This window comes from Struthio camelus, chromosome 37 (genome assembly GCF_040807025.1).
Source record: "Struthio camelus isolate bStrCam1 chromosome 37, bStrCam1.hap1, whole genome shotgun sequence".
Lineage (NCBI taxonomy): Eukaryota > Metazoa > Chordata > Aves > Struthioniformes > Struthionidae > Struthio > Struthio camelus.
Genome location: NC_090978.1, coordinates 491,761 through 517,680, shown reverse-complemented (window position 1 = coordinate 517,680; position 25,920 = coordinate 491,761). Strand labels below are relative to the sequence as shown.

The 25,920-nt window shown below is 67.0% G+C and overlaps 3 protein-coding genes across 3 annotated transcripts; 1 reads left to right on the top strand and 2 right to left on the bottom strand.

Annotated features, from left to right (window-relative positions):
• Positions 1–667: 667 nt before the first annotated feature.
• VGF (VGF nerve growth factor inducible) lies at positions 668–3,669 on the top strand. The gene is made up of 2 exons (XM_068924028.1): positions 668–1,043; positions 2,280–3,669. Exons 1-2 carry the CDS (start codon positions 731–733, stop codon positions 3,326–3,328), a joined length of 1,362 nt encoding a protein of 453 aa, XP_068780129.1. The 5' UTR covers positions 668–730; the 3' UTR covers positions 3,329–3,669.
• Positions 3,670–3,974: 305 nt separating this feature from the next.
• On the bottom strand, positions 3,975–10,486 carry AP1S1 (adaptor related protein complex 1 subunit sigma 1). Its single transcript, XM_068924030.1, has 5 exons — positions 10,357–10,486; positions 8,220–8,398; positions 7,825–7,933; positions 6,437–6,574; positions 3,975–4,583 (listed from the first exon to the last, which is right to left on the bottom strand). Exons 1-5 carry the CDS (start codon positions 10,357–10,359, stop codon positions 4,536–4,538), a joined length of 477 nt encoding a protein of 158 aa, XP_068780131.1. The 5' UTR covers positions 10,360–10,486; the 3' UTR covers positions 3,975–4,535.
• Positions 10,487–11,267: 781 nt separating this feature from the next.
• On the bottom strand, positions 11,268–16,914 carry SERPINE1 (serpin family E member 1). Its single transcript, XM_068924036.1, has 9 exons — positions 16,350–16,914; positions 15,572–15,837; positions 14,603–14,830; positions 14,100–14,294; positions 13,365–13,563; positions 12,751–12,851; positions 12,574–12,660; positions 12,348–12,431; positions 11,268–11,625 (listed from the first exon to the last, which is right to left on the bottom strand). Exons 2-9 carry the CDS (start codon positions 15,834–15,836, stop codon positions 11,588–11,590), a joined length of 1,197 nt encoding a protein of 398 aa, XP_068780137.1. The 5' UTR covers position 15,837; positions 16,350–16,914; the 3' UTR covers positions 11,268–11,587.
• Between the last annotated feature and the right edge of the window lie 9,006 nt (positions 16,915–25,920).

Genomic DNA, 25,920 nt, shown 5'->3' with positions numbered 1-25,920 from the left:
AACAGACATGTTCACACCCCCAACACTCACACACACACACATGCTCACACCCCTGCATTGTTGAGTCACCTCGCCCTGCAGCGCTGGGCATGGGGGTGCGTGCATGCCCACGCACACCGTGTACACCCCCCCCCCAACCAAAACACCGGTGCACGCAGTGCACACACACACACACACACACACACACACACACACACACACACACAGCCCCCCCCAAAATCCTGTGTGCCCCCACCTCCATGCCCCCAGATGTGCAGTTTGCTCACATCCTGGGAGGCAGCCAGCTCCAGAAGGGTGTGTGTGGCTGTGTATGTGCGTGTGTGTGTGAAAGGCTGTGCAAAGGAAGGTGTGTTTGCAGCAGACTGTAGCGTGTGTCCTTGCAAGAGCCATGTGTGTCCTTGCAAGGGTCTGGGAGTGGGCGTGGGGCGATGTGTGCAAGGGGGGGGGGGTGCGAGGAAAGGGTGTGTGCGTGTGTGTGTGTGCGCGTGTGTGTAAGGGATACGTGCGTGTAGTGTATGTGAGGGCCCGGGTGCCCGTGCCCCTGCCCTTGCCCCTGCCCCGCCTCTCCCATTCATCCCCCTCTTCCATTCATTCATCAAGGCGCGGAGCGCCCCCCCCCCCCACCTCGCTCCCCACCCCCCCCTCCAGACTCCGGCTCGCCGCTCGCCCCATTCATCCCCCCGCGTTCATTCATGCCAGGGCCGCTCCCGGGGAGAAGGGGGGCCTGCGCATGCGCGCCACGCACCCCCTCCCCTCCCCGATCCCGGCCGGATTTTATGAATGGGCCATTGACGTCAATGGAGACCCCCCACGTGGGCCCGCCCGCGTGTATATAAGCCGGCGCCCGCCGCTGTCCAGGGTGCTGAACGGCGAGACACCGGCACCGGCAACCGGCACCGCAACCGGCACCGGCAACCGGCACCGACAAGCAACACCAGGAACCGGCACCGGCAACCGACATCAGACTCGGCAACAGCAGGAGCTGCCGAGACCGGGCGGGGGTAGGGAGACACCCCAGAGCCGTAGAGACCCCCCCGGAGCCGGTAAATACCCCTTGACACCCCCTACTCCCACTCTGTGGCGTAAAGAGGGGAGGGGGGCGATGCCGTATGCAGATGGGGAGGGGTCCGGGAATGAGTTACCGGGGGGAGGGGGCAAGCTGGGAGGATCTCCCCCCTAATTGTGTGTCCCCCCCCTCCATGGGGGCTTCGAGGGGTACCCGGGGGGGCACGGAGGGGCTCAGGGGGACCCCGGGGACAGGGCGGGGGACCCTGCAGGGGCGGAGGGGGGGGCTGCAGTGGTGTGGTGGGCAGGGGTTGTGTGTGCCTATTCCTCCCCCCCCAAGGTGCGGGAGTGTGTGTGTGTGTGTGTGTACGCGCGTGTGTGCGCGCGCGGTGTCCCCTGCAGTGCGTGTGCCCAGGGTGTGGGCGTGCTCCGCCGGGGTGTGCTTTGTGCACGGGTGTGGGTGTCCGTGTTCTCCTCCGGGGTGTGGGCGCGCCTGTGTCTGCTCCCTCCCGTGGGTGTGCGTGGGGCGTGCATGCATAAGTGGGCTCCTTTGGGTGGTGCGTGCCGTGTGTGTGCGTGTCTGCTTGTGCCAGGGTCTTGGCTCTCTCTGGGGTGTGGTATCTGCGGGGTGTGTGTGTGTGCGCGCGCGCGCGCGCGTGCGTGCTCGCTGCACCCCGTGCCTGGGCTGTGCGTGTCTCCGCTCGCGCTAAGGCGTGCGTGGGGTGTGCGCGCCGGCGCGTGCGCGTACGTGCACGCAGGTGCACGCACATATGTGCGCGCACACGCACGGGCGGGAGCTCCTCCGGCACGGCCCTCGCGCTGCACCCGGGTGCGCGTGCACGGGGTGTACACGCGTGGGCGTGTGCAACGGTGAAGTATGTGCGTGTCCCCCCCCCCCCCAAACCCTGCACAGCCCTGCCTGGTACCTGGGGGCCACCCGTGCCCAGGTGAGGAGCTGCCTCCCCCCCCCCTCCGCCCCGGGATGGGTGCTGAAGGATCCCTATGCGGGGGAACATGGGGGGGTCTGAGGGGGACCTGTAGTGTGGGGCAGGGGGATGCATGGGGGTCTTGGAGGGGGGGGTGGGAAAACACACGTGGTCACTGCATAAGTGTGGGGGTCCGGAGGGGGGGTGGAAATCCCAAGGTGTGGGGCAGGGGTGCAAAGGGGGGGGGTCCCAGAAGGGTGTCCCTTGGGTGCGACCCTAACAGGAGGGTGGTGGTGGGTGGGGGGGGTGGGTCCTCACAGGGGTGTCTCTCCCCGCTCCCTCCCGCAGGCGCCATGCTGGCCCCGCAGCGCCCGCTGCGCAGCGCCGCGCTCCTCCTCTCCATCAGCCTCCTGGCGCAGAGCCGCCCGCAGACCTCGCCGCGGCCCCCGGCCGAAGCCGACCGCGAACGGGAGCGGGGGCTCGGCCCGGCGGGTCCCAGTCCCTTTCCCCCGCCGCCCCCGGGGGAGCCGGCGCTAGAGCCGGCGCACAACGGCCTGACCAAGCGAGCGGCCCCGGCGGCTCACAACGAGGTGTTGAAGGACCTGGAGGAGCTGGGACGGCTTCGAGCCGAAGCCAAACGGGACCGAGAACGGGATCGGGAACGCGGTCGGGGTTGGCCGAGCTCCCGGCAGCTGCGGCAGCAGCAGAGCCTGGAGCACCAGCTGCTGGAACGACGCTACGAGGAGCTGGCGGAGAGCCGGCGGCAAGCCGAAGCGGCCCGCAAAGCCGCGGCCGAGGAGGAACGCTTGGCCGACCTGGCCTCCGACCTGCTGCTCCGCTACCTGCTCCGCGGTCCCGCCGCCGCCGTGGCCGAGGACAAGCGCTCCGAGGAGGCCGAGCCCGACGACGTCTCGCTGGAGAGCAACGACATCCCGCTGGACGGCGGCGAGGAAGGGCCGGAGGGCTCCGACGGCGAAGCGGAGGGCGCCGACGGCACGTCGGAGGCCGACGACGCCGAGGACCTGGATCCCGGCACCATCGATCAGCTCATCGAGCTGTCCAGCAAGCTGCACCTGCCCGCCGACGACGTGGTGGACATCATCCACGACGTGGAGCAGAAGCGCAAGAAGGACGCGGCGCCGGGCCCGTCGCCCCGTCGCTTCAAGCCGCCGCCGCCGCCGCCGCCGAGGTCCAGACCCCGCGCTCGGCCCGGGTCCGACTGGAACGCGGTGTTGCCAGCCCCGGCGCGGCCCGGACCGGCGCCCGTCGTCTCCAACCACATCTCGGCGCGGACTTTCCTGCCGCCGCCTCGCCGCCCGCCGCCGCCGCTGGAGGACGAGGAGCTGCAGAACTACCTGGAGCGGGTCCTCTCCGTGCCCTCCCGGGGTTACCCGTGACGTCGTCCTCACCCCCCCACCCCGGGACCGGCCCTCCAGCCCTGCCTGCTCGGATCCCCCCCCCCCCCCATCCTGGGTCCCCCTTGCTCGTGTGGTTCCCCCCCCCACCTTCAAGTCTCCCCCATTTCCCCCGCTCCGTCCTCCCAAACGTCCCGTCCACTTTGCTCCCTCCTCGATCGCCCCAGTTCTCCCAGCGGTCCCAGTCTCCCCCCCGCCCCGGCCCTGGCCATGCGTGTGCCCCCCACCCCCAGTATCGAGAACCCCCCCCCCTCCTTGGGCCTGGTGTAAATAGCCCCGGAATCACTACTTTTGCTAACGAATAAAAGCGACTATTTTAGTACGAGTTACTCTCGTTCTTTGCGGAGCCCCAGGATCCCCCCCCCCACCGTCCCCCTCCACCTGGGGGGGGGGTCCTGGGACAGAGCGGCGGGGGGATGGACCCAGGCGTCCTGGTACACCAGGGTGGGAGGCTTCAGGGTGCCCCGGCTCATCTCACCTCATCCCCGGAGCCCGATAACTGGGAGCTCAGAGGGGACCCAGGAGTCCTGGCAATCCCGGAGGAGGGGGGTGTCCTGTCCCCCCCCCCGACGCAGGGACGGAGGGTCCCCCCTGTCCCCTCCACCCCCCAACAAGCACCAGGCGCAGGACGAGTCTCCGCACACTTTATTCCAAAGAGGGGGATGGTCCCAGGGCTGGGGGGGGGGGGAGGGAACACGTGCACAGGGTGCACCCCCAAAACAGGGGGTCCCCATGCCCCCCCCCTCAACAGGGGGCTGAGGACGATGCGAGTGAGATGGGGGGAGGTTGGGGTGACCCCCGAAACGGGGGACGCTGGGACGTCCCCCAGCCACCTCCCTCGTGACACGGGACGCGGGGACCCATGCTAGCCGCAATCCCCCAAAATAAGGGACCCCCCCCTCCAGCCACCGTGACCCCCGAGAGAGGGGACGGAGGGACACAGAGCCCCCCCCTCCCCACCAGCTCCCCTAGTGCTGTGTGTGTGTGTGCATATATATATATATTTACAGTTTTGGGGGGGGGTCCGTCCCCACCCCGTTGTCGGCTCCAGGGTGCAGTTGGTCCCGCGGTGGCCCCCGTACAGGCGGAGGGGAGCAGAGACGCGTGTGTCCCCCCCGCCCTGGTGACATTTTGGTGTGTGTGGGGGGTCCCCAGCTCCCTCTCTGCTCCACCGGCGCTGGGGGGGGGGTTACGCCAACCCCATTTCCTCCAACACGCTGCGGGGTGACTCGTCCTCCTGCCGGGATGAGGTGGGGGGGGGTCAGAGCTGGGTTCGGGGTGGGGTGGGAATGCCCCCTCCCGAAACCGGGGGCCGAGGGGGTGGCCGCATTAGGGACGCCCCCCCCCCCCCCCCCCCACCAAGGGCTTGGGGACACGAGCGCGGGTGTCGCCCCCACCTTTAGGGTGTTGAAGGGTGATGGGGGGGGTTTAGGGTGTTGAAGGGTGGTGGGTGGGGGGGACAACGGTGGGGGGGGGCCCGGCGCAGCGTCCCCCGGCTATGGGGTGGCCCAGGGTGGGTGGGTGGTTTGTTGGGGGGGGGGGGCCTTGACTCCCGTCAGTGTTACAGGGGAGGGAGGGAGCAGGGTTTTGGGGGGGGGGGAGACCGAGGCCAGTCGCCCACACGCCGGGGGGGGGGGGCGCAGAGCTCTGCAGAGCCGGTGACTCATTTCCCTGCACCACAGCCCCAGCCATGAGCCAGCACCTGCAGTGTCCCCCCCCCACCACCACCCCGACCCACTGCAGCACACCCGGGGGCGTGGGGGGGCCGCCAAGGGGGGAGCTGGGGGTCTGCCGGGGCCCGGGAAGGGAAGTCTGGGGTGGGGGGAAGATTGGGGTGTAGGTCAGAGCACGGGGGGGTTGGGAAGGGCAGAAGGGGTCCAAAAAGGGTCTTGGTGGGGGGGGGGGGAAGGGAGCTGGGGGGGCTGCGGGACAGTGGCGGGGGGCAAAAGGGGTCTGAAAGGGTGTTTGTGGGGGGTGCGGGGTCTAGGTGGGGCTGTAGGGGGTACATAGGGGGCCTGGGGGTGTCCCAAGAGCTCACGGTGGGGTGTAAGGGGCCTCGGGGGGGGGCTGTGGGGGGGGTAGGGGGTCCACGGGAGGTACAGGGGTGCAGAGGGCTACAGGGGAGCCGTAGGTTGTAGGGGACCCATAGGAGACATGAAGGAGAGCCTGGGGTGCATAGAGGGGCTATAGGGGGTCCACACAGGAGCCTGGGGGGGTCCCCTAGAGAGCCGGGGGGGGTATAAGGGCTCATCCACGGAGGAGCCTGAGGGGTGTCGAGGTCCCACGGGGTGTTTGTAGGGGTGTAGGGAGTCCATGGGGGACTCTAGGGGGTATTGGGAGCCCCACGGGGTGTTTGTAGGGGTGTAGGGAGTCCATGGAGCACCCTAGGGGGTATTGGGGGCCCCACGGGGTGTTTGTAGGGCTGTAGGGAGTCCATGGAGCACCCTAGGGGGTATTGGGGGCCCCACGGGGTGTTTGTAGGGCTGTAGGGAGTTCATGGAGGACCCTAGGGGGGATTGGGGGCCCCACGGGGTGTTTGTAGGGGTGTAGGGAGTCCATGGAGGACCCTAGGGGGTATTGGGGGCCCCACGGGGTGTTTGTAGGGGTGTAGGGAGTCCATGGAGCACCCTAGAGGGCATTGGGGGCCCACGAGGTGTTTGTAGGGGTGTAGGGAGTCCACGGGGGAGCCTGCGAGAGGTTGAAGGTCTGCTGGAGAGCCAAGAGGGTGTAGCGGGTCAGTGGAGATCCACAGAGGAGCCTGAGGGCTCCCATGGGGTGTTTGTAGGGGTGTAGGGAGTCCACAGGGGAACCGAGGGGGTATTGGAGGCCCACAGGGTGTTTATGGGGCTATAGAGGGTCCATAAGGGAGCCTGGGAGAGGTTGAGGATCTGCTGGAAAGCCGAGAGGGTGTAGGGGGTCAGCAGAGATCCGTGCAAGAACCTTAGGGGTGTCGGGGCCCCAGCGGGTGTTTGTAGGGGTGTAGGGAGTCCGCAGGGGGACCTAGGAGGTGTTGGGGGTCCACGGGGTGTTTGTGGAGAGGATCAGGGGTCTTTGGGGGGCCCTGGTGGGGGGGGGGAGGGGGTCTCTCACCTCCTGCAGCAGGTCCGCCTGCTCAATGGCCTTGAGCACGCTCTTTTTGGACGTGTCCTGGATCTCTCCCCCCATGACGAACTCGTCCAGGATGAAATAGGCCTTCTCAAAGTTGAAGATGATGTCGAGCTCGCACACCTGCCCCGGGGACGAGGCGGGCATAAGTCGGCCCGGGAGCCAGCCCTGGACCCCCGCCAGGCTGCGGACCCAGGCGTCCTGGCGCTCACACTTTCCCCCTCCCTCCGCCGCCTGCGCTTGAGCCGGATAATCCCCATTAGCGGCCTCGCTAAGCGGCTCCCGGTGGGATTAAGGCAACCGAGTTAATGGCCGGAGGGATTAGCTGCGTTAATGCGCCCCGAGGTGGCCCGCTGCCCGTGGCACGGCCTTGGTGGGTGGCCCTGGGGTGGCCGAGGGCCCCCGATACGGTCCTGGGAGGTTCCAACGGGGCCCAGCACCTATGGCATAGCCCCAAGGTAGCTCTGCGGTGGTCTTAGGGTGGTTGAGCACCCACAGCGGGGCCCTGGGGTGGTCCAGCAGCTATGAGGTAGCCCCAATGTGGCTCTGGCGTGGCCCAGAGGTGGCCCAGCACCCATAACACAGCCCCAAGGTGGCTCTGGCATGGCCTAGAGGTGGCCCAGCACCCATAACATAGCCCCAAGGTGGCTCAGGGGTGGCCTGGAGATGGCCCAGCACCCATAACACAGCTCCAAGGTGGCTCTGGCGTGGCCCAGAGGTGGCCCAGCACCCATAACAAAGCCCCAAGGTGGCTCTGGGGTGGCCTGGAGGTGGCCCAGCACCCATAACATAGCCTCAAGGTGGTCTTAGGGTGGTTGAGCACCCACAACGTGGCCCTGGGGTGGTCCAGCAGCCATGAGGTAACCCCAAGGTGTCCCTGGGGTGGCCTGGAGGTGGCCCAGCACCTATAACTTAGTCCCAAGGAGGCTCTGGGGTGGCCCAGCACCCACAGTTTAGCTGTGGGGTGGCCCAGCATCTGTGACATAGCCCCAGGGTGGCTCTGGGGTGGCCCAGCACCCATAGCATAGCCCCAGGGTGGCTCTGTAGTGGTTCAGTACCCACAGCTTACCTGTGGGGTGGCTCTGGGGTGGCCCAGCACCCATAACAGCCCCAAGGCGGCTGTGGGGTGGCCCAGCACCCACAGTTTAGCTGTGGGATGGCTCTAGGGTGGCCCAGCATAGCCCCGGGGTGGCCCCAGAGCTCCTGGCACAGCCCCGAGGTGGCTCTGGGGTGGTCCACCACGTCCAGTTCAGCCCTCGGGTGGCTCCGGGGTGGCCCAGCACCCACAGCACGGGCCTGGGGTGGCTCCGGGACCTGCAGCAGAGCCCTGGGGCCACCCCCAACCCCATCCCGGCTCCCGCTGGGTTACTCACGCTGCCGAAATACTTGTCCAGCAGCTCCACATAACGGTGAATCAGCTCCAGCGTGATGAGCTCGTTGTCCTGCCCCTCGATGGCGCAGCAGAAGTAGAGACTGGCGTACCTGGCGGGGTGGGGTGGGGGGACAAAACGGGGCTGGAGAGGGACAAGGACAAGGCAGGACCCCCCCCCCCCCGCCCTTTCCCCAAAACCCCACCACCCGGGGTCCAAAACCCAGCAGGGAAAGGAGGACACGTCCTCGAACCCCCCCGCCCCCAACCCCCCAAAAGTCCCACCCAGCCGCGGGGGAGACGCGCCCGGGGCTCATCTCGGCCACCCGACGGAGCACGGTCGCCCGCCGCCCGGGCGTGCGGCGGGGCGGCTGGGGGCGGCGGGGAGGGGACGGTCACCTCTTGTAGACGACCTTGAGGTCCCTCCACTCGAGGAAGCTGCACATCTTGGGCTTGCGAGCCAGCACGACCTGCATGAGCTCCCGCACCATCTTCTTCTTGTCCTTGTCGGCCGTGGCCAGGTACCACTTCTGCAGGCGCAGCTTGCCCTGGCGGCTGAACAGCAGCATGAACCGCATCTGGGGACAGGCAGAGGGTCAGCGCGGGGACGGGGACAGCGGGGGACGGGGCTGGCGCGAGGCAGAGGGATGCGGCAGGAGGGCACAGGGCGTGGGGGGCAGCGTGGGGACAGGCGTAGGGTGGTGGCCGGGACGGGGACAGCGGCGGGGGGGGGACGGGCACGGGATGCGCAGGGGGACGGGGCGTGGGGGACAGCAGGGGACACGGGGACGGCGCACTGGGGCTGGCATGAGGCAGAGGGATGTGGCGGAGGGGATAGGGCATGGGGGGCAGTGTGGGGACACGGGGACAGGGCATGGGGGTCAGCAGGGGACAGGGCAAGGGGGTCAGAGTGGGGACGGGGGCCTGCAAGGGACATGGGGACAGGGGACAGAGCACGTGGGGATGACACACGGACAGGGCACTGGGTCAGCAGGGGGACATGGGGACAAGACACAGGGGGGACAGCGGCTGGGAATCAGTGTGGGGACATAGGGACAGAGCACAGGGGTTAGTGTGGGGACATGGGGACAGGACACAGGGAGACAGGGCCCGGGGGTCAGTGTGGGACACAGGGACAGGGCATGGGGCTAGTGTGGGGACATGGGGACAGGGCATGGGGAGACAGGGGTCAGTGAGGGGACACAGGGAGAGGGCAGGGGGGTCAGGGTGGGACGTGGGGACGGGGAGGGGGACAGGGCATGGGGGTCAGGGTGGGACATGGGGACAGGGAGGGGGGTCGGGGGGGACGTGGGGACAGGGGAGGGGGGTCAGGGTGGGACGTGGGGACAGGGGAGGGGACAGGCCATGGGGGGACAGGGGAGGGGGGTCAGGGTGGGGATGGGGGGGGGACAGGCCATGGGGGGACAGGGGAGGGGGGTCAGGGTGGGGACGGGGGGACAGGGGAGGGGGCGCAGGGTGGGGACGGGGGGACGGGGGAGGGGGACAGGCCATGGGGGGACAGGGGAGGGGGGGTCAGGGTGGGGACGGGGGGACAGGGGAGGGGGACAGGCCATGGGGGGACAGGGGAGGGGGCGCAGGGTGGGGACAGGCCATGGGGGGACAGGGGAGGGGGGGGTCAGGGTGGGGACGGGGGGACAGGGGAGGGGGGGGTCAGGGTGGGGACGGGGGGACAGGGGAGGGGGCGCAGGGTGGGGACGGGGGGACAGGGGAGGGGGACAGGCCATGGGGGGACAGGGGAGGGGGGTCACAGTGGGGACGGGGGACAGGGGAGGGGGGGTCAGGGTGGGGACGGGGGGACAGGGGAGGGGGACAGGCCATGGGGGGACAGGGGAGGGGGCGCAGGGTGGGGACGGGGGGACAGGGGAGGGGGGTCAGGGTGGGGATGGGGGGGGGACAGGCCATGGGGGGACAAGGGAGGGGGCGCAGGGTGGGGACGGGGGGACAGGGGAGGGGGGTCAGGGTGGGGACGGGGGGACAGGGGAGGGGGACAGGCCATGGGGGGACAGGGGAGGGGGGTCACGGTGGGGACGGGGGACAGGGGAGGGGGGCACAGGGTGGGGACGGGGGGACAGGGGAGGGGGACAGGCCATGGGGGGACAGGGGAGGGGGGTCACGGTGGGGACGGGGGACAGGGGAGGGGGGCACAGGGTGGGGACGGGGGGACAGGGGAGGGGGACAGGCCATGGGGGGACAGGGGAGGGGGCGCAGGGTGGGGACAGGTCGCGGGGGTCAGCCCTAGGGTTTGGGGGGGGGGTCAGGGGTCAGCACGGGGACACGCCCCCGGGGTCAGGGGTCACGGCAGGGCGGGGCGGGGGGAGGACAGCGGGGGACGACACCCCCGCCCCCCCCCCACCGGGGAGCACGTGGCCCGCCCTGCCGAGGCCACGTGACGCCGCCGCCCACGTGACCCTCGCGGTGCACGTGACTCTCCCCCCCCTCCCCCTCCCCGGGGCCCGGCCCGTTCACCGCCCCCCCCCCCCGCGCCGCCGCCGCCGCCGCCGCCGCCGCCGCTCACCATGGCGCCGGTTCCGGTTCCGGTTGCCGGTCCGGCCGCCCCCCCCCCTCCCCGTCCTCCCCCCCCGCCCCCCTGCCGCTCGCCGCTTCGCCCTGGGCAGGTGCCGAGCCGAGCCGGGCCCGGCCGCGCTGCGCATGCGCCGCCGCCGCGCAGGCGCTTCCGGGAAGGGCGGGGCCGGCCGCCATGGCAACGGAGGGCGGGGCGGGGCGGCAACGCGGAGGAGGGGCTTCCGGGGGCGGGGAAAGAGGCGGGACCGGCCGGTTGCCCCGGCGACGGGGAGAAAGTGTGGGAGGGGGGGAGGGGCTGGGGTGGTTGCCATGGCAGCCGGCTGTGAGCGACACCGCCGCGGTGATGGTGGGCCGTCTCCATGGCAACGGTTATGGGGGAGGGGGCGTCTCCATGGCCACAAGGGTGGTGTACTATGGGGCCAGGAGGCCTGAGGTTGTCTCCACAGCAACTAGGGGGTTGGGGAGGTCTCCATGGCAACCGGAGGGGGGGGCGTTGCAGCATGGTTACCGTGGCAACGGGGTGGTGTGGTGTATGGGGGAGGCCTGCGGCTGTCTCCACGGCAACCGGGGAGGTGACAGGGGGGCTGGATTCCTATCACCATAGCAACAGGCTAGCGCCCCCTCCTCCCGCGGGGGACAGGCACATCTCCATGGCAACGGAACAACCGGTCACTGCGACAGCACAGGGCACGGAGGAAGGCCTGTTTCCATGGTGATGGTGTCGCAGGGGGGTTCCCCAGGGCCCGTCTCCATGGCAACAGCAGTTCTAGGGGGGTAGGGGGACCCTGCCAGGGTGGTGGGAGCTAGTTGGGGAGTCCCAAGGACTGATATGGGGGGTGACCGGGGCCAGTTTGGGGGTCCCAGGCGTCCCCCCTCCCACTCCGACTCGGACTGACCGCAGTGTCCCCAAAAGCTCTTTATTCGGCATCGAAACCCGACGCTCCCCCCCCCCCAGGGGTGACCCCTCCAACACCGCGACGCAGAAGGTGACACCGACACCGCGACGCAGAGGGGTGACTCCCCCACTGCGATGCAGAGGGTGACCCGCCCAACAGTGCGACACAGGGTTGACACCAACACCGCGACGCGGGGGGGGGGGTGACATCCTCAGCGTCACCCCAAGGGCCCCCCCAGGCTCTAACCCCCCCCCAGAATATATTAATCTCTCCAATAAATTACGCTGCCGCCCGGGTGCCGGCCCCGCCGTGGGGCTGCCCCCCACCTCAGGGCTCCGTCACCTGCCCCATGAACAGGATGGCACCTGCGGGGGGGGGGGAGAAAGGGGTGAGGGGGGGCCCAGAGCCCCAGCTCCATCTGTGGGGGGCTCCCACCACTCCCCCAGACCCAACTCCATGGGGCACAGACCCCCCCCAGACCCAAATCTATGGGGCAAAGACCCACCAGACCCAAATCTATGGGGAACAGACCCGCCAGACCCAACTCCATGGGGCACAGACCCACCAGACCCAAATCTATGGGGCAAAGACCCCCCCAGACCCAACTCCATGGGGCACAGACCCACCAGACCCAAATCTATGGGGAACAGCAGACCCCCCCAGACCCAAATCTATGGGGCAAAGAGCCCCCCAGACCCAACTCCATGGGGCACAGAACCCCCAGACCCAAATCTATGGGGTAAAGACCCCCCTAGACCCAACTCCATGGGGCATAGATCCCCCCAGACCCTAATCTATGGGGCAAAGACCCCCCTAGACCCAGACCCATGGGGCATGGACCCCCCCTCAGACTCAAATCTATGGGGCAAAGACCCCCCTAGACCCAGACCCATGGGGCATGGACCCCACCCAGACCCAAATCTATGGGGAACAGATCCACCAGACCCAAATCTATGGGGTAAAGACCCCTCAGACCCAACTCCATGGGGCACGTACCCCCCAAATCCAGATCCATGGGGCACAGACCCCCCCCCAGACCCAACTCCATGGGGCACAGCCCCCCACCCCGCGGCCCCCAGCCCCATACCGGTGGGGTTGTGCCGCACGACGAAGAGGAAGGGCCGGTCCATGAGGATCTCCAGCGGCGCCATGCGGGAGTAGACGACGGCGGCTGCAGGACAACGTGCGGAGAAGAGCGATGAGACCTCCCCACCACCACCACCACCAAAACAAACATCCCAACTGGGACCCAGGCATCCGGGGCCTGAGGGACCCAGGCGTCCGGGTGCCCCCGCCCCAACCGCCGCGCTCACCCGTGGCCGAGGATGCCTCGGTGCCGCTCTCGTTCACCTCCAACCTCACTTTTTGCAGCGCCCGGGCCAGGACAAGGGGCTCCTCAGCTGTGGGGAAGGAAAGGAGGAGGGGGGGATGAGAGGTGCCCCAGAACACCTGGGCCCCCCCCCCGAAAAAAATAAGGGGGCCCTGCTCACTGGAGAGGGCCGTGAAGTCGGCAGCTTCGGGCTCGAAGACAGCGCGGACACCCAGCGCCTTCAAGGGCACCCGTAGGTCCCAAGTCGTCTCCAGCGAGAACCTGGGGTGGGTGGGGGGGGGGAAGAGGGAAGGAGGGGGTCACGAGGAGGATCAGGCATCCGGGGTACCCCAGTGTCCCCCTGCTTCATATCTGAGACCCCCCTCCCGCAAAGGGACCCATGAATCCTTCCTCCTCACTTCCTGAGCCCCTCTAGGGGCCCAGACGTCCGGGGTGGGGGGAGGTATCCCCCTGCCCCACCTCTCTGACCCCTCCAGGGACCCAGGCATCTGAGATCCCCCCCCCACCACCCTTGTTCCCCGAGCTCCCTGGGCACCCATGCATCCCCCCTTCGCTCCCCAGGGGCCCAGGCATCCGGGGATGGAACTATGTCCCCCTTCCCTCCTTGCTCCCTGACCCTCCTAGGGGCCCAGGCATCCGGGAACGGGGGCATCCTCCTGCCCCACCTCCCCAAGCCTCCCAGGACCCCATGCATCCCCCCACCCATTGCTCCTCTTGCACCCCTGGAGGGGCCCAGGCATCCGGGCTCGGAGGTATCTGTCCCCCCCAGCTCACCGGGGCAGCACGAGGAGGCGGAGTACGCAGGTCATGTTGGTGGCCCAGGCGGCCATGAGCCTGGCATCGAGGGCGCGAGTGAGGGCGGCGAGCGGCACGTCACGCCGGGATGGCGCTGCCACCAGCATGGAGACGGCCCCGCCGCGGTACGGCAGCTCCACCACGTCGTAGTCCAGCCCCTGCGGCGTCGTGAACTCCCCTGCCCCAGCGCCACCCTTTAGCGGGGACGTAGGTGTCCCGGGTACCCCACAGGGACCCCCGCCATGGGGATGGGGATGTCCCATGGGGATCCCACCTTGGGGATGGGGACGTCCCATGGGAACCCTTGCTATGGGGATGGGGACGTCCCATGGAGATGCCACCTTGGGGATGGGGACGTCCAGTGGGGATCCCACCCTAGGGATGGGGGCGTCCTGTGGGAACCCTCACTGTGGGAATGGGGCTGTCCCATGGGGATCCCCCGCTGTGGGGATGGGGACATCCCAGGTGGACCCCACCATGGGGATGGGCATGTCTCATGGGGAACCCCACCATGGGGATCGTGACGTCCCATGGGGATCCCAACCTGGGGATGGGGACATCCCATGGGGACCCCCACCATGGGGATGGGGACATCCCATGGGGATCCCAACCTGGGGACGTGGATGTCCCATGAGGCCCCCACCACGGGGATGGGGCTTGCCTTGCCCAGCTTTGGGGAAGGCACCCAGGCATCTGGGGCCAGTGAAGCCTCACCGTAGTTGAACTTGGCCGTATGCTCCATCATGGGCACGGCCACAGTGCTGCCATCGGGCTTGTGGAAGAGGCGGCGGCGGGTGGAAGTGACCGGGAAAGGATGCAGCCAGGCACCTTTGAAGTACACGGCGGTGGCCAGCACCAGGCGGGTGCTGGGGCCCACGGCACCAGGCGGCAGGAAGCCCTGGATCATCCCTGCGGAGGAGATGGGCAGTTCTGGGGACCTTGGCTTGCTGGGCAAGGACCCCGGCGTCTGGGCTGCGTGCTGCCCCAGAGGCCCCCTTGTCCCCCCATAGACCTCGGCGTTGGGCGGGAGGGTCCTCGGCACCCTGTCCCATCCCCACAGCTCCCTCTTCTTCCCCCAGGGACCCAGGTGTCCCAGCACCCCTCCACCCAAGGTACCCAGGTGTCCCATCACCCTCCATCCAAGGGATCCAAGCATCTGGGCTCCAGACACCCCCCTCCCCCCACCCAAAAAAGGATCCCAGGCATCCAAGCCTCACCTTGTGTGTGGTTCTGCACCCAGGCGTTGAGGACAGCGCGCGCCTGCTGGGGCTGCCTGAAGTCGACCTGGGCCAAGCGCCAGCCGAGCGCCCGGGCAAAGCGGGTGACGACGCCGGGCGACAGCGCCAGCTCCCGGGCCACAAAGAGCCCCTCAGCCGCGGCCAGGTGGTGGCCGGGACCCCCCAGCTGCTTCCGCAGCCGCCGCAGCTCCAGAGTCACCCCCGGCTCTGAGGAGGAGGGATGGAGGGGGTAAGCACCACCGTGGGGATGGGGACATCGCACGGGGACCCCCGCTGTGGGGATGGGGACGTCCCATGGGGATCCCAACCTGGAGATAGGGACATCCCATGAGGATGCCACCTTGGGGATGGGAACGTCCCATGAGGATGCCACCTTGGGGATGGGGACGTCCCATGGGGATCCTCACTGTGGGACTGGGGACATCCCATGAGGATGCCACCTTGGGGATGGGGACGTCCCATGGGGACCCTTGCCATGGGCATGGGGACACTCCATGGTCCCTCCTGCAATGGAGATGGGAAGCCCACCATCAACTCTACCACAGGGCTAGGACCCCATGAGTAACCCCACCATGGGGCTAGGGACCCCTGATTTGTCCCCATCACCCCATAGCCCACCCTGCCATGGGGCTAGGAACCCCCAGGATGAACCCACCATGGGGATGGGGATAATCCATAACCCACCTGGCCATGGGGACAAGGACTCCCCAACATGAGCCCAACATAAGGATGGTGTCATCCCAAGGGCCACCCGGTCGTGGGGCTGAGGACCCCTAGGATGAACCCACCATGGGAATGGGGTTCCTCAGGATGAACCCACCATGGGGGACGGGGACAATGCATAGCCCACTTGGCCATGGGGACAAGGACCCTCCAGCATGAGCCCATCATGGGGATGGTGTCACCCCATAGCCCACCCCGCCATGGGGCTGGAGACCCCCCCCTTACCATCGATGTCGAAGCCCATGGCGGCCTCGATCTGGTGGCGGCTGGGCCCAGCGGTGGCCAGCTGGAGGGTGGCGAGGACTGTGGCAGCGCCGTGGGGTGAGAAGGCAGCGTTGCCATCCCCCCGCCGCTCCACCGCTTCCCGGAAGAGCCGGACGCCGAAATCGGCCGCCAGTTGGGCCACGCGGGCGCCCGTTGGGGTCCTCGGGGCGGGAGCCACGACGCCCGCCAGGGCCACCCACGTCAGCGTCACCAAGGCCACCTGCATCCTGGGGGGACAAGAAGGACCCAGGTGTCCGGGGCATTACTCCTGGGCCAGGCCAAGGTGGGGGAACCCTGACACCCCAGGTCAATGCAGGACCCCACTCCACCACCAATGAGCTCCAGGGGACCCAGGTGTCCGGGGTGAACCCCATGGAGCTAGGTGGCACCTGGTATCCTGGGTCACTGCAGGCTTCCCCTCCCCCCACCAAAGGGGACCCAGGCGTCCTGGCACCCAGCATCTCCAATAGCCCCAGGTGCTGATGCGTCCTGCATGGACCTGGGGATGGTCCTGCCACCCCAATGTCACCCCAGGGCCAGGTTGCTGCTCCCTGCTGGTGTCACCCCAGTGTCGCCCCCGGTGTCAGGCCTAGTGTCACCCCGGTGCTGAATCCCCACTGGTGTCACCCCGGTGCCAGGTCACCGCTCCCTGCTCATATCAGACCCGGTGTCACCCCGGTGCCGGTGTCCCAGTGTCACCTCCATGCCAGCACCCTCTCCAGTGCCCGGTGCCCGTTACCTGTTGCTGTTGGTGATGGTCTCAGTCTTGGTGGTGGTGCCGGTGCTCCGGTGTCTGTCTCAGTCCTGGTGCCCCGGTGTCAGTGCCGGTGTCAGCCCTGGTGAGCTGGTGAGCTGGTGCCGGTGTTGGTGTCCTGGTGTTGGTCTCAGTCCCGGTGCCCTGGTTTTGGTATTGGTGCTGGAGCCCTGATGTTTGTGTCAATCCTGGTGCCCCGGGGTCACCTTCAGTGCCCCGGTCTCAGTGCCGGTGTCAGTGCCCCGGTGTTGCTCTCGGTGCTGGTGTTGGTGTCGGTGCCCCAATGTCGGAGCCGGTGTCGGTGTCACTCTCGGTGCCCCGGTGTCGGAGCCAGTGTCGGTGCCCTGGTGTCACTCTTGGTGCCGGTGTCACTCTTGGTGCCCCGGTGTCGGTGCCCCGGTGCCGGTGTCGCTCTCAGTGCCGGTGCCCCGGTGTCACTCTCAGTGCCCCGGTGTTGGTGCCGGTGTCGGTTCCCCGGTGTCACTCTGGGTGTCGGTGCCCCGGTGCCTGTGTCGCTCTGTCTCGGTGCCGCTGCTGCCGGCTCTGCGGGGCGGCCCCGGTCCCGGCGGCGCCTATAAAGGGTGGAGCAGGGGCGGGGGCGGCGAAGGCAGGGGGGGGAGCGGGGAGGGGCCGGCGAAGGGGACAGAGGCCACGGTGAGGGGCACGGGGGGGGGCGGAGGGCCAGGGAATGCGTGTCGCCGCCGCGTCCCCACGTGCATCCAACGACGGCCCCCTCCCTCCTCGGGTGCTCGCGTTCCCCCTACACCCCCAAGCGTGTCCCATGTCCCCCACGGCACCCTGGGTCCCCTTGTCTCCCCCCCCCCGCCATGTCCCCGTGTGTGTGTCCCCATGCATATCCCACGTCCCTGGTGGCCCCCCCCATGTCCCCATATCCTCATGCATATCCCACATCCCTGGTGGCCCCCCCCTGTGTCCCCATATCCCCATGCATATCCCACATCCCTGGTGGCCCCCTATGTCCCCAAGTCCTGCCCATGTCCCTGATGGCCCCTCGTTCCCCCCACATCCCCCTCCATGCCCCCATCCATGTCCCCATACACGTTCCATGTCCCCGGTGGTCCCCAGGTTCCCTCCTCCATGTCCCCACGTGTGTCCCATGTCCCTGACGGTGCCCTATGTCCCCCTGTTCCCATCCCATGTCCTCAATGGCCTCTGGTGTCCCCGTGACCCCTGCATGCATGTCCCATGGCCCCCCCCCCATGTCCCCATGGTCCCCCCATGGCCCCAAGGGTGTCCCAAGTCCCCGATGGCCCCCTTGTGTCCCCATGGTCCCCCCCATGGCCACATGCGTGTTCCGTGTCCCTGATGGCGCCCCATGTCCCCTCCACTCCCATCCCACGTCCCTCACGTCTCCATGGGCGGCTCTGTGGGGCCTTGGTGGGGTGGGGGTGGCCTGCTGGGGTGTCACAGGGCTCAGAGGACCCAGGCGTCCGGGCAGAGGGGTGTCAAAGCCTCATGACCCCCCCCTCCCCCCGAACCCACTGTACCCCGGTTTCTCCCCGGGGTGACGCCAGAGCCCCTTCCTGCAGGGTGACGTGTTGGCCACGGTGACACTGCACAACAGCCTCGGGGTGTTGGGAAACCCCCGGGGGGTGCTGGGCACCCGGACGCCTGGGCCCTTGTGGGAAGGAGGAGGGGGGCCGTGGGGTGTCGGGTGCCCGGATGCCTGGGCCCTTGGGGGAAGGAAAAGGGGCCGTGGGGTGTCAGGCACCCGGACGCCTGGGCCCTTGCAGGAGGGAGGAGGGGGGACCATGGGGTGCTGGGCGCCCGGACGCCTGGGTCCTTGCAGGAGAGAGGAGTTGGGGGGGGGGGCATGGGGTGCCGGGCGCCAGGACGCCTGGGCTCTTTTCCTAGCAGTGGGTGGGGGAGCCGCCCTCATGGGTTCGCATGAGTGTTGCAGGGTGGCTGGCTGCCAGGACGCCTGGGCCCTTTTCCCAGACCGGCGGCGACGGCGGCGGCGGTGGCTGAGGCAGCCGAGCCCACGTTTTGACGGCCGGGCCGGCTGCCAGGACGCCTGGGTTCCCTTCCTGGCACGGCCGCGGGCCGGGGAGGCCGGGGGTGTGTGCGAGGGGTCAGGAAGGCCGGGCAGCCCGCCCGGATGCCTGGGTCCTTCCAAGTGGCATTTCCGGAGGGGAGGGCACGTGGGCAGGAGCCAGGGCCCTTGCCAAACCACCCCGAGGTAAAAATAGCCTGGACGGAAATAAGGGCAGGATCAGGTCCAGGGACCTCCCGTGGGGCTCTCTGGGGGCCCGTAGACACCCCCATGCCCTATAGATCGCCTCTCACCTCCTATAGCTTCCATAAGTCCCCAATGCCCCATAGACACCTCGGTACCTGGTAGACCCTCCATAGACACCCCAGTGCCCCATAGGCACCCCCATGCCCTATAGATCGCCTCTCACCTCCTATAGCTTCCATAAGTCCCCAATGCCCCATAGACACCTCGGTACCTGGTAGACCCTCCATAGACACCCCAGTGCCCCATAGGCACCCCCATGCCCTATAAATCTCCCCTCACCCCCTACAGCCTCCATAAGTCCCCAATGCCCCATAGACACCTCGGTACCTGGTAGACCCTCCATAGACACCCCAGTGCTCCATAGACACCCCCATGCCCTATAAATTGCCTCTCACCCCCTACAGCCTCCATAAGTCCCCAATGCCCCATAGACACCTCGGTACCTGGTAGACCCTCCATAGACACCCCAGTGCCCCATAGGCACCCCCATGCCCTATAAATCTCCCCTCACCCCCTACAGCCTCCATAAGTCCCCAATGCCCCATAGACACCTCGGTACCTGGTAGACCCTCCATAGACAACCCAGTGCCCCATAGGCACCCCCATGCCCTATAGATCGCCTCTCACCCCCTACAGCCTCCATAAGTCCCCAATGCCCCATAGACACCTCGGTACCTGGTAGACCCTCCATAGACACCCCAGTGCTCCATAGACACCCCCATGCCCTATAAATCGCCTCTCACCCCCTACAGCCTCCATAAGTCCCCAATGCCCCTTAGACACTCCGGTACCTCGTAGACCCTCCATAGGCACTCTAGTGCCCCATGGACACCCCCCTGTGCCCTATAGATCCCCCATAGCCTCTGTAGACCCCCCATTGCCCCATAGGCTCCTCTTAGCCCTCCTGTGCCCCATAGTTCCCCCCCAAGTACCCTATAGATCCCCCATAGCCTCTGTAGGCCCTCACTGCTGCATAGGTCCCCCTTAGCCCCCCGGTGCCCCATAGACCCCCCAAGTACCCTACACATCCCCCATAGACACCCCCCATAGCCTCCTTGGATCTCCAGTTTCCCACAGACACTGCAGTGCCCTATAGATCCACTATAGACTCTATAAACCCCCAACGCCCCATAGACTCCCCATAGGTCGCCCAGTGCCCTGTAGATCTCCCATAGACCCCTCCAGAGCCTCCATAGACCTCCAGTGCCCCATAGACTCTCCACAGACCCCCCCCCAATGCCCCATAGACCTTCGCCAGGGCCCTATAGATCCCCCGTAGCCCCCATAAACCCCCCCAGCACCCCATAGACCCCCCCATAGACTCTCTATAGCCTCCACAGACCCCAGCAATGCCCCATAGGTCCCTCAGAGCCCTATAGACCCCCCCTATAGACCCTGCCAGGCGCCATGACCCTGCTGACCCCCATCAGGACCCCCCCCCCATCCTCCACCTTGGCCTAAAACCGCCCCGTTTCTCCCTAAATCCCCGAGGGGGGTGGTGGGGGGGACGGGGAATCTCCTCCAGGTTCCTCTCCGGCGCCACCACTTCCGGCCCCTCCCCACCCAGGGAATCCCCTAGGAGCCCAGGCGTCCGGGGTTGGGGGGTTGGGGTGACCTCAGGTTACCCCCCCCTTCCCCTAGGGTGATACCCCCCCCCATCACCCCAGGCACGGGGACCCCACCCCAAATTCTTTCCTCCCTCCCCCCTCCTCCAACAGCCCATCCCCAATTGCTGCGAGAGCCGCCGGGTGGATTCTCTGATGGCTCATAGCGGGGTTGAGCTCAGCGGCAGCTGGTGGCGGCGATTACGGCTCCCCGTCCCCCGTCCCCCCCCCCACCTCGTTCCCTGAAATATACTGGAAAAATCCTCTTTCCCAGAGGTTTTTGCCCAAAATTGGCCAGGCTTTGGCTTCGCAGGCCGGGGAGGATGAGCAGGGACGTGGGCCGGCGCGGGGGGGGGGGGGGGGGGAGGCACGAAAAGAAACCAACCCACCGTCGGAGTAACGGCAGAAACATTTCCGCAGCAAAGCCAAATTCACACGTTTTTTTGAAGCCCAAAAAGGCAACGGGGAAAGATAGGGGTTGACTGGGGAGGGGGGGGGATTGGTTGGTGGCGGGGGGGAGGCAGCCAGACGGGTGGGAGCCGGATGGGGCCCAGCGGGACGCGGAGGCGGGAGGCCCGGCCACGTCACACGCGTGTGCTGCCCCCCCCCCCCGTTGCCCCGCACACGCGTGTGCAGCCAGGCGTGCTGGCCCGTGGTCTCCTGCTGCCCCACGGCCTCCCAGCCCCCCCCCCAGCAGCCCCCCCATCCTGCATACCCCCTTTAGCACCCCCAAACCCCCCTCAGCACCCCTCCAGACCCCCAGCACCCCTTTCTCCAACACCCCATCCCTGACACGCCTCTAGACCCCCCCAGCACCCCCAGACCCCCCCACACCCCCATCCCCAGCACCCAAATTCTCAGCACCTAGACCCCTACCACCCCTACAGACCCCCCAGCACCCCCATCCCCAGCACCCCTAGACCCCAGCACCCCCATTTCCAGCACCTAGACCCCCAGCACCCCTCCAGACCCCCCCAGCAGCCCCCATCCCCCGCACCAAAATCCCCAGCACTCAGGCTCTCAGCACCCCCAGACCCTCCCAGCACCCCTCCAGACCTCCCAGCACCCAAATTCCCAGCACCTAGAACCCCAACACCCCTCCAGACCCCAGCACCCCCATCCCCAGCACTCAGACCCCCAGCACCCCTCCAGACCCCCCCAGCAGCCCCCAGATCCCCAGTACCCCTCCAGAACCCTCAACACCCCCCCAGCCGAAGCACCCCCAAAACCCCAGCACCCCTCCAGACCCCCAGCACTCCCACCCCCAGCACCCATATCCCCAGCACCCCCAGACCTCCACATCCTCATCTCCAGCACCCATATCCCCAGCACCCCTCTAGATCCTCCAGCACCTCATCCCCAGCACCCCCATCCCCAGCACCCAGACCCCCCGCACCCCTCCAGACCCCCCAGCACCCCATCCCCAGCACCCCTCCAGATCCCAAGCACCCCTATTCCCAGCACCCAGACCTCCAGCACCCCTCCAGACCCCCAGCACCCATATCCCCAGCACCTCCACACCTCCACACCCTCATCTCCAGCACCCAAATCCCCAGCACCCCTCCAGACCCCCATCATCCCCCTGCTCAGCACCCAGACCCCCTCCCAGCTCCCAGGCCCCTAGCACCCAGATCCCCAGCACCCCCCAACACCCCGATCCCCAGCACCCAGCCCCCCCCAGCACCCATATCCCCAGGACCCCCATTCCCAGCACCTCCAGACCCCCATCCCCAGCACCCAGCCCCTTCCAGCACCCATAACCCCAGGACTCCCGCTCCCAGCACCCCCAGCTCCTCAGCACCCTCAGCACCCCCATTCCCAGCACCCCCATCACCCCCCCCCGGCACCCAGCCCCCTGCCTGACTCAGGGACGGGGTGACTCAGTGGGGCCCGGCCGCATTCCCGCAGTTCCCGTCAGCGGGGTCGGAGGGGGGACAGGGATCCCCCATCTCGGGGGGGAGTGCATGTCCCCTAGCCTGACATCAGGCCCCCTGCAGCCCCCCCGAACCCTTGCAGACCCTCAAACCCTGCACACAGCCCCCCATATCCCCACAGACCCCCAAACCCCTACAGCTCCCCAAAACCCTGCATAGATCCCTCCCAAACCCCCACAGCCCCCCGGAAACCTCCACAGACCCCCCCCAAAGCACACAGAGCCCCCCAAACCCCCACAGTCCCCCCAAAACCCTGCACAGAGACCCCAAAACCACACAACCCCCCCAAACTCTGCACAGATCCCTCTGAAACCCCCACGGCCACCAAAACCCTGAACAGAGCCCCCCCAAACCCCATAGAGTCCTCCTGAAACTCCCACAGACCCCCAAACCCTGCATAGAGACCCCCAAACCACAGAGAGCCCCCTAAACCCTCACAGCCACCCAAAACCCTGCACAGAGCCCCCCAAACCCCCACAGACCCCCCAAAAACCCTTACAGATCCCCAAACCCTGCACAGAGCCCCTCGAACCCCTATAGACCCCCAAAACTCTGCACAGATCCCCCAACCCCCCACAGATCCCCCAAACCCCTACAGCCCCCCAAAACCCTGCACAGATCCCCCCACACCCCTATAGACCCCCCAAAACCCTGCACAGACCCCCAAACCCTGCACAGATCCCCCCCCCCAAACCCCCACAGCCCCTCAAAACTCTGCACAGCCCTGAGGCCACGGGGATGGGCTCTTGCCGTGTCCCCCACATAAGAGGGTTGCCGCCACCATGTGGCGCTGCCACCCCACGGCATCGTCAACCCCCCCTCCCTCCTCCCCAAGGTGCTATCACCCTGTGGCGCTGCCACCCTATAGCACGATCACCCCTCAGGGTGCTGCCACCCACCCAACAGCACTGTCACCCCACGGCGCTGCCACCGTGTGGCGCTGCCACCGCATGGCAGCGTCACCCCCTGTCCCCCCCCCCCATCCCACTGCAATGACACCCCGATGTCTCTCACCCTGGGAGGCCACCAAGCGCATCTGTCCCCTGTCCCCAGGACGGAGCTGCAAGGACCCTGGGCACCCTTGGGGACGGACACATCCCCGGCGGGTGTTTCGGAGTAGGACACCCCATCTGGGCGGTGCAGGAGTTGGCGCACATTCGTCCCCACGTGTCCCCTGACCGGGGCAAAGCCTTGATTGCTTATGAGCCAGCACCTGGTGTCTTCCTGCTGGGAAATGCCTACAGCTGGAACAGCCATGCCCCAAGGGGACATTGACACCCTGGAGTGGCACCCATGACCCTGGGCCATGAGGGACTCGCACCCGCCCTAAATGTCCCATCTCCATGTCCCCTTTTTTGGTGCTGGGGTGATTTCCGGGTTTGTGGCATCTTGGTCTCTCTGGTAGCTAGGGACAGCAGGGTCTCCAAGGACATTAAGGTCTCCGAGGTCCCCAGCTGCCAGCGATGTCCCCTCTCTGTGACAGTAGGGCAATTTTGAGGTTGAGCATTGCTCAACTCGTGGCATCCTCTGTTGGCAGCTGGGGACACTGGTGTCCTCGAGGACATGAGTCCCCGTGTTCCCAACCTGTGCCACCAGCCCCTGCCCTGTGCTGGAGGACTCAGGCATGGGGGTATATAGAGGTCGTCCCCAGGACCCCAAAAGCCCCCTATCACCCCAAAAGAAGAGCCAGGGGACAACCCCAGCAGGACCCCGGGGCCCTATGGCAACCAGTAGACCCTAAACTGGGAGGTGGCACAGGATGGGGCAGGGGGCTGTAAGGACCAGGCATCTCTAGGAGACTGGCCAGGGTCCCACCAGCTGTCTTTGGGGCACCAGGTCCCCCATGTCCCCTTTCCCTCCCCATTCGTGTCCCATGTTCCTTGTATGTCTGACACCCCCCTCCCCCCACCCTGTGTCTCACATCACCAGCATCACCCCGTGTCCCCGTCTGTGTGTCACCTCCACAGCCCTGTCCCATATCCCCACCCCCTGGCCCCATCCCTGTCCCATGTTCCCATCCCACATCCCTGTCCCTGTCCCACATCCATGTCTTGTGTACCTGTCCCATGTTCCCATCCCCATCCTGCTCCCTCCCACCTCTTATGCCCAACCGGGGTCTGCCCAAGGGACTCGGAGGGCGCGAGCCACGTCAAGGGACTTGGGAATGCGATGGAGTCCCCTGGTCCCACAGGCACACTAGGATGTGCCTGGAAGACCCTTGGAGTTCCTTGGGGAGGGTGTTGGGCAGCTACCTGCTGGCATCAACCACCTTGTGGCTTCATGTGGGTTATTTGGGGCAACATCTCTGCTGGGAAAAGGGTGTTGGCAGCCACGGCTGGGGGTGGGCAGATCAGCAGCTTTGCTCTCCGGCACCTGCAGCTCAGGTTTCAGCCCTCCCACCTCTGTCTTGGGACCAAAGGTCCCACAGCACCTGCTCATGCCCCAGTCCCACTGTGCCTGCGGCTGGGGTGGATTGACAAGCTTGAGTTCCCCACTGCATCCAGCACCTGCCAGGCCCTAGAGAGATGGGCATGCGCCTGTGGGGTGCCCTGGCTGTGCTTGGCCTCTGCTTTCTGGTCACTACGAAAGGTGAGTGCTGCTCGACGTGGGCTCTGTCCCCATTATCGTGGCCTTATCCTCATCAGGACATCCCAAGGACCATGCTAGGGGTCTTGGGCACGGGTCTGGGCCAAGGGTCTGTCCTCCAGGGATCTGAGTTTGGCTATGGGGTCTTCGGGGGTATGTGGGACTTTGGGCATCCATGGGTCTTTGGGGGCCCAACTGCGGGGAGGTCTTTGGGGAATGTGGGTTTTTGGGGCCCAACTCTGGGTCTTTGGAGGCATGTGGGTCTTTGAGGCATTGTGGGTCATGGAGGCTGGAGGTCTTTGGGGGCCTAGTGGGAGATCCTTGGGGGATGTGGGTTTTTGGGGCCCAACTCTGGGTCTTTGGAGGCAGGGGGTCTTTGAAGGGTTGTGGGTCTTGGAAGGCTGGCGGTCTTTGGAGGATGTGAGTCTTTGGGGGGTCCAGCTAGGGGTCTTTGGGGGCATGAGGGTCATTGAGGGTCTGGGAGTCTATGGGGGCCCAGCTAGGGGGATTTGGGGGGAAGTGGGTGCTTGGGGGGTGGCTAGGGTGTGGTGCAGGTTTAGGAGGTGGTGGGAAGACACCCTTCAAAGAAGCCCAGAGTGTCCTGGGGACCTGACCCAGCCCACTTTGTCTTGGCAGCATGGCTCAGTTGGGGGATGGCCACGGGCATGCAGGGATGTCCCCAGCCCCTGCCAGGGGCAGTGGCTCAAACTAGGGACACTGTGGCTGGCATGCACCTCCCAGTGACCCAGTGTCCTTACTGGGAGAGATTTCATTGCCACCATGCGGGATGGGGTGGGGGTGCCCATTGCGCGCTTCGGGAAAGCCAGGCCCTCGCGGTGCTTCAATCCTCCTTCCCACTGTACGCAGTAGCCAGCAACCAAACGACAACGGAGGGGATTACATGCACCAACTATTCATTCACCACCAATACCGCTACAAGCCCTCCATCCACCAGCATTACCCCCACGAGCCCTCCATCCACCCCCACGAGCCCTCCATCCACCACCACCACTAGCCCCAATAGCCCTCCATCCACCACCACGAGCCCTCCATCCACCACCACCACTAGCCCCAATAGCCCTCCATACACCACCACGAGCCCTCCATCCACCACCACCACTAGCCCCAATAGCCCTCCATCCACCACCACCACTAGCCCCACCAGCCCTCCA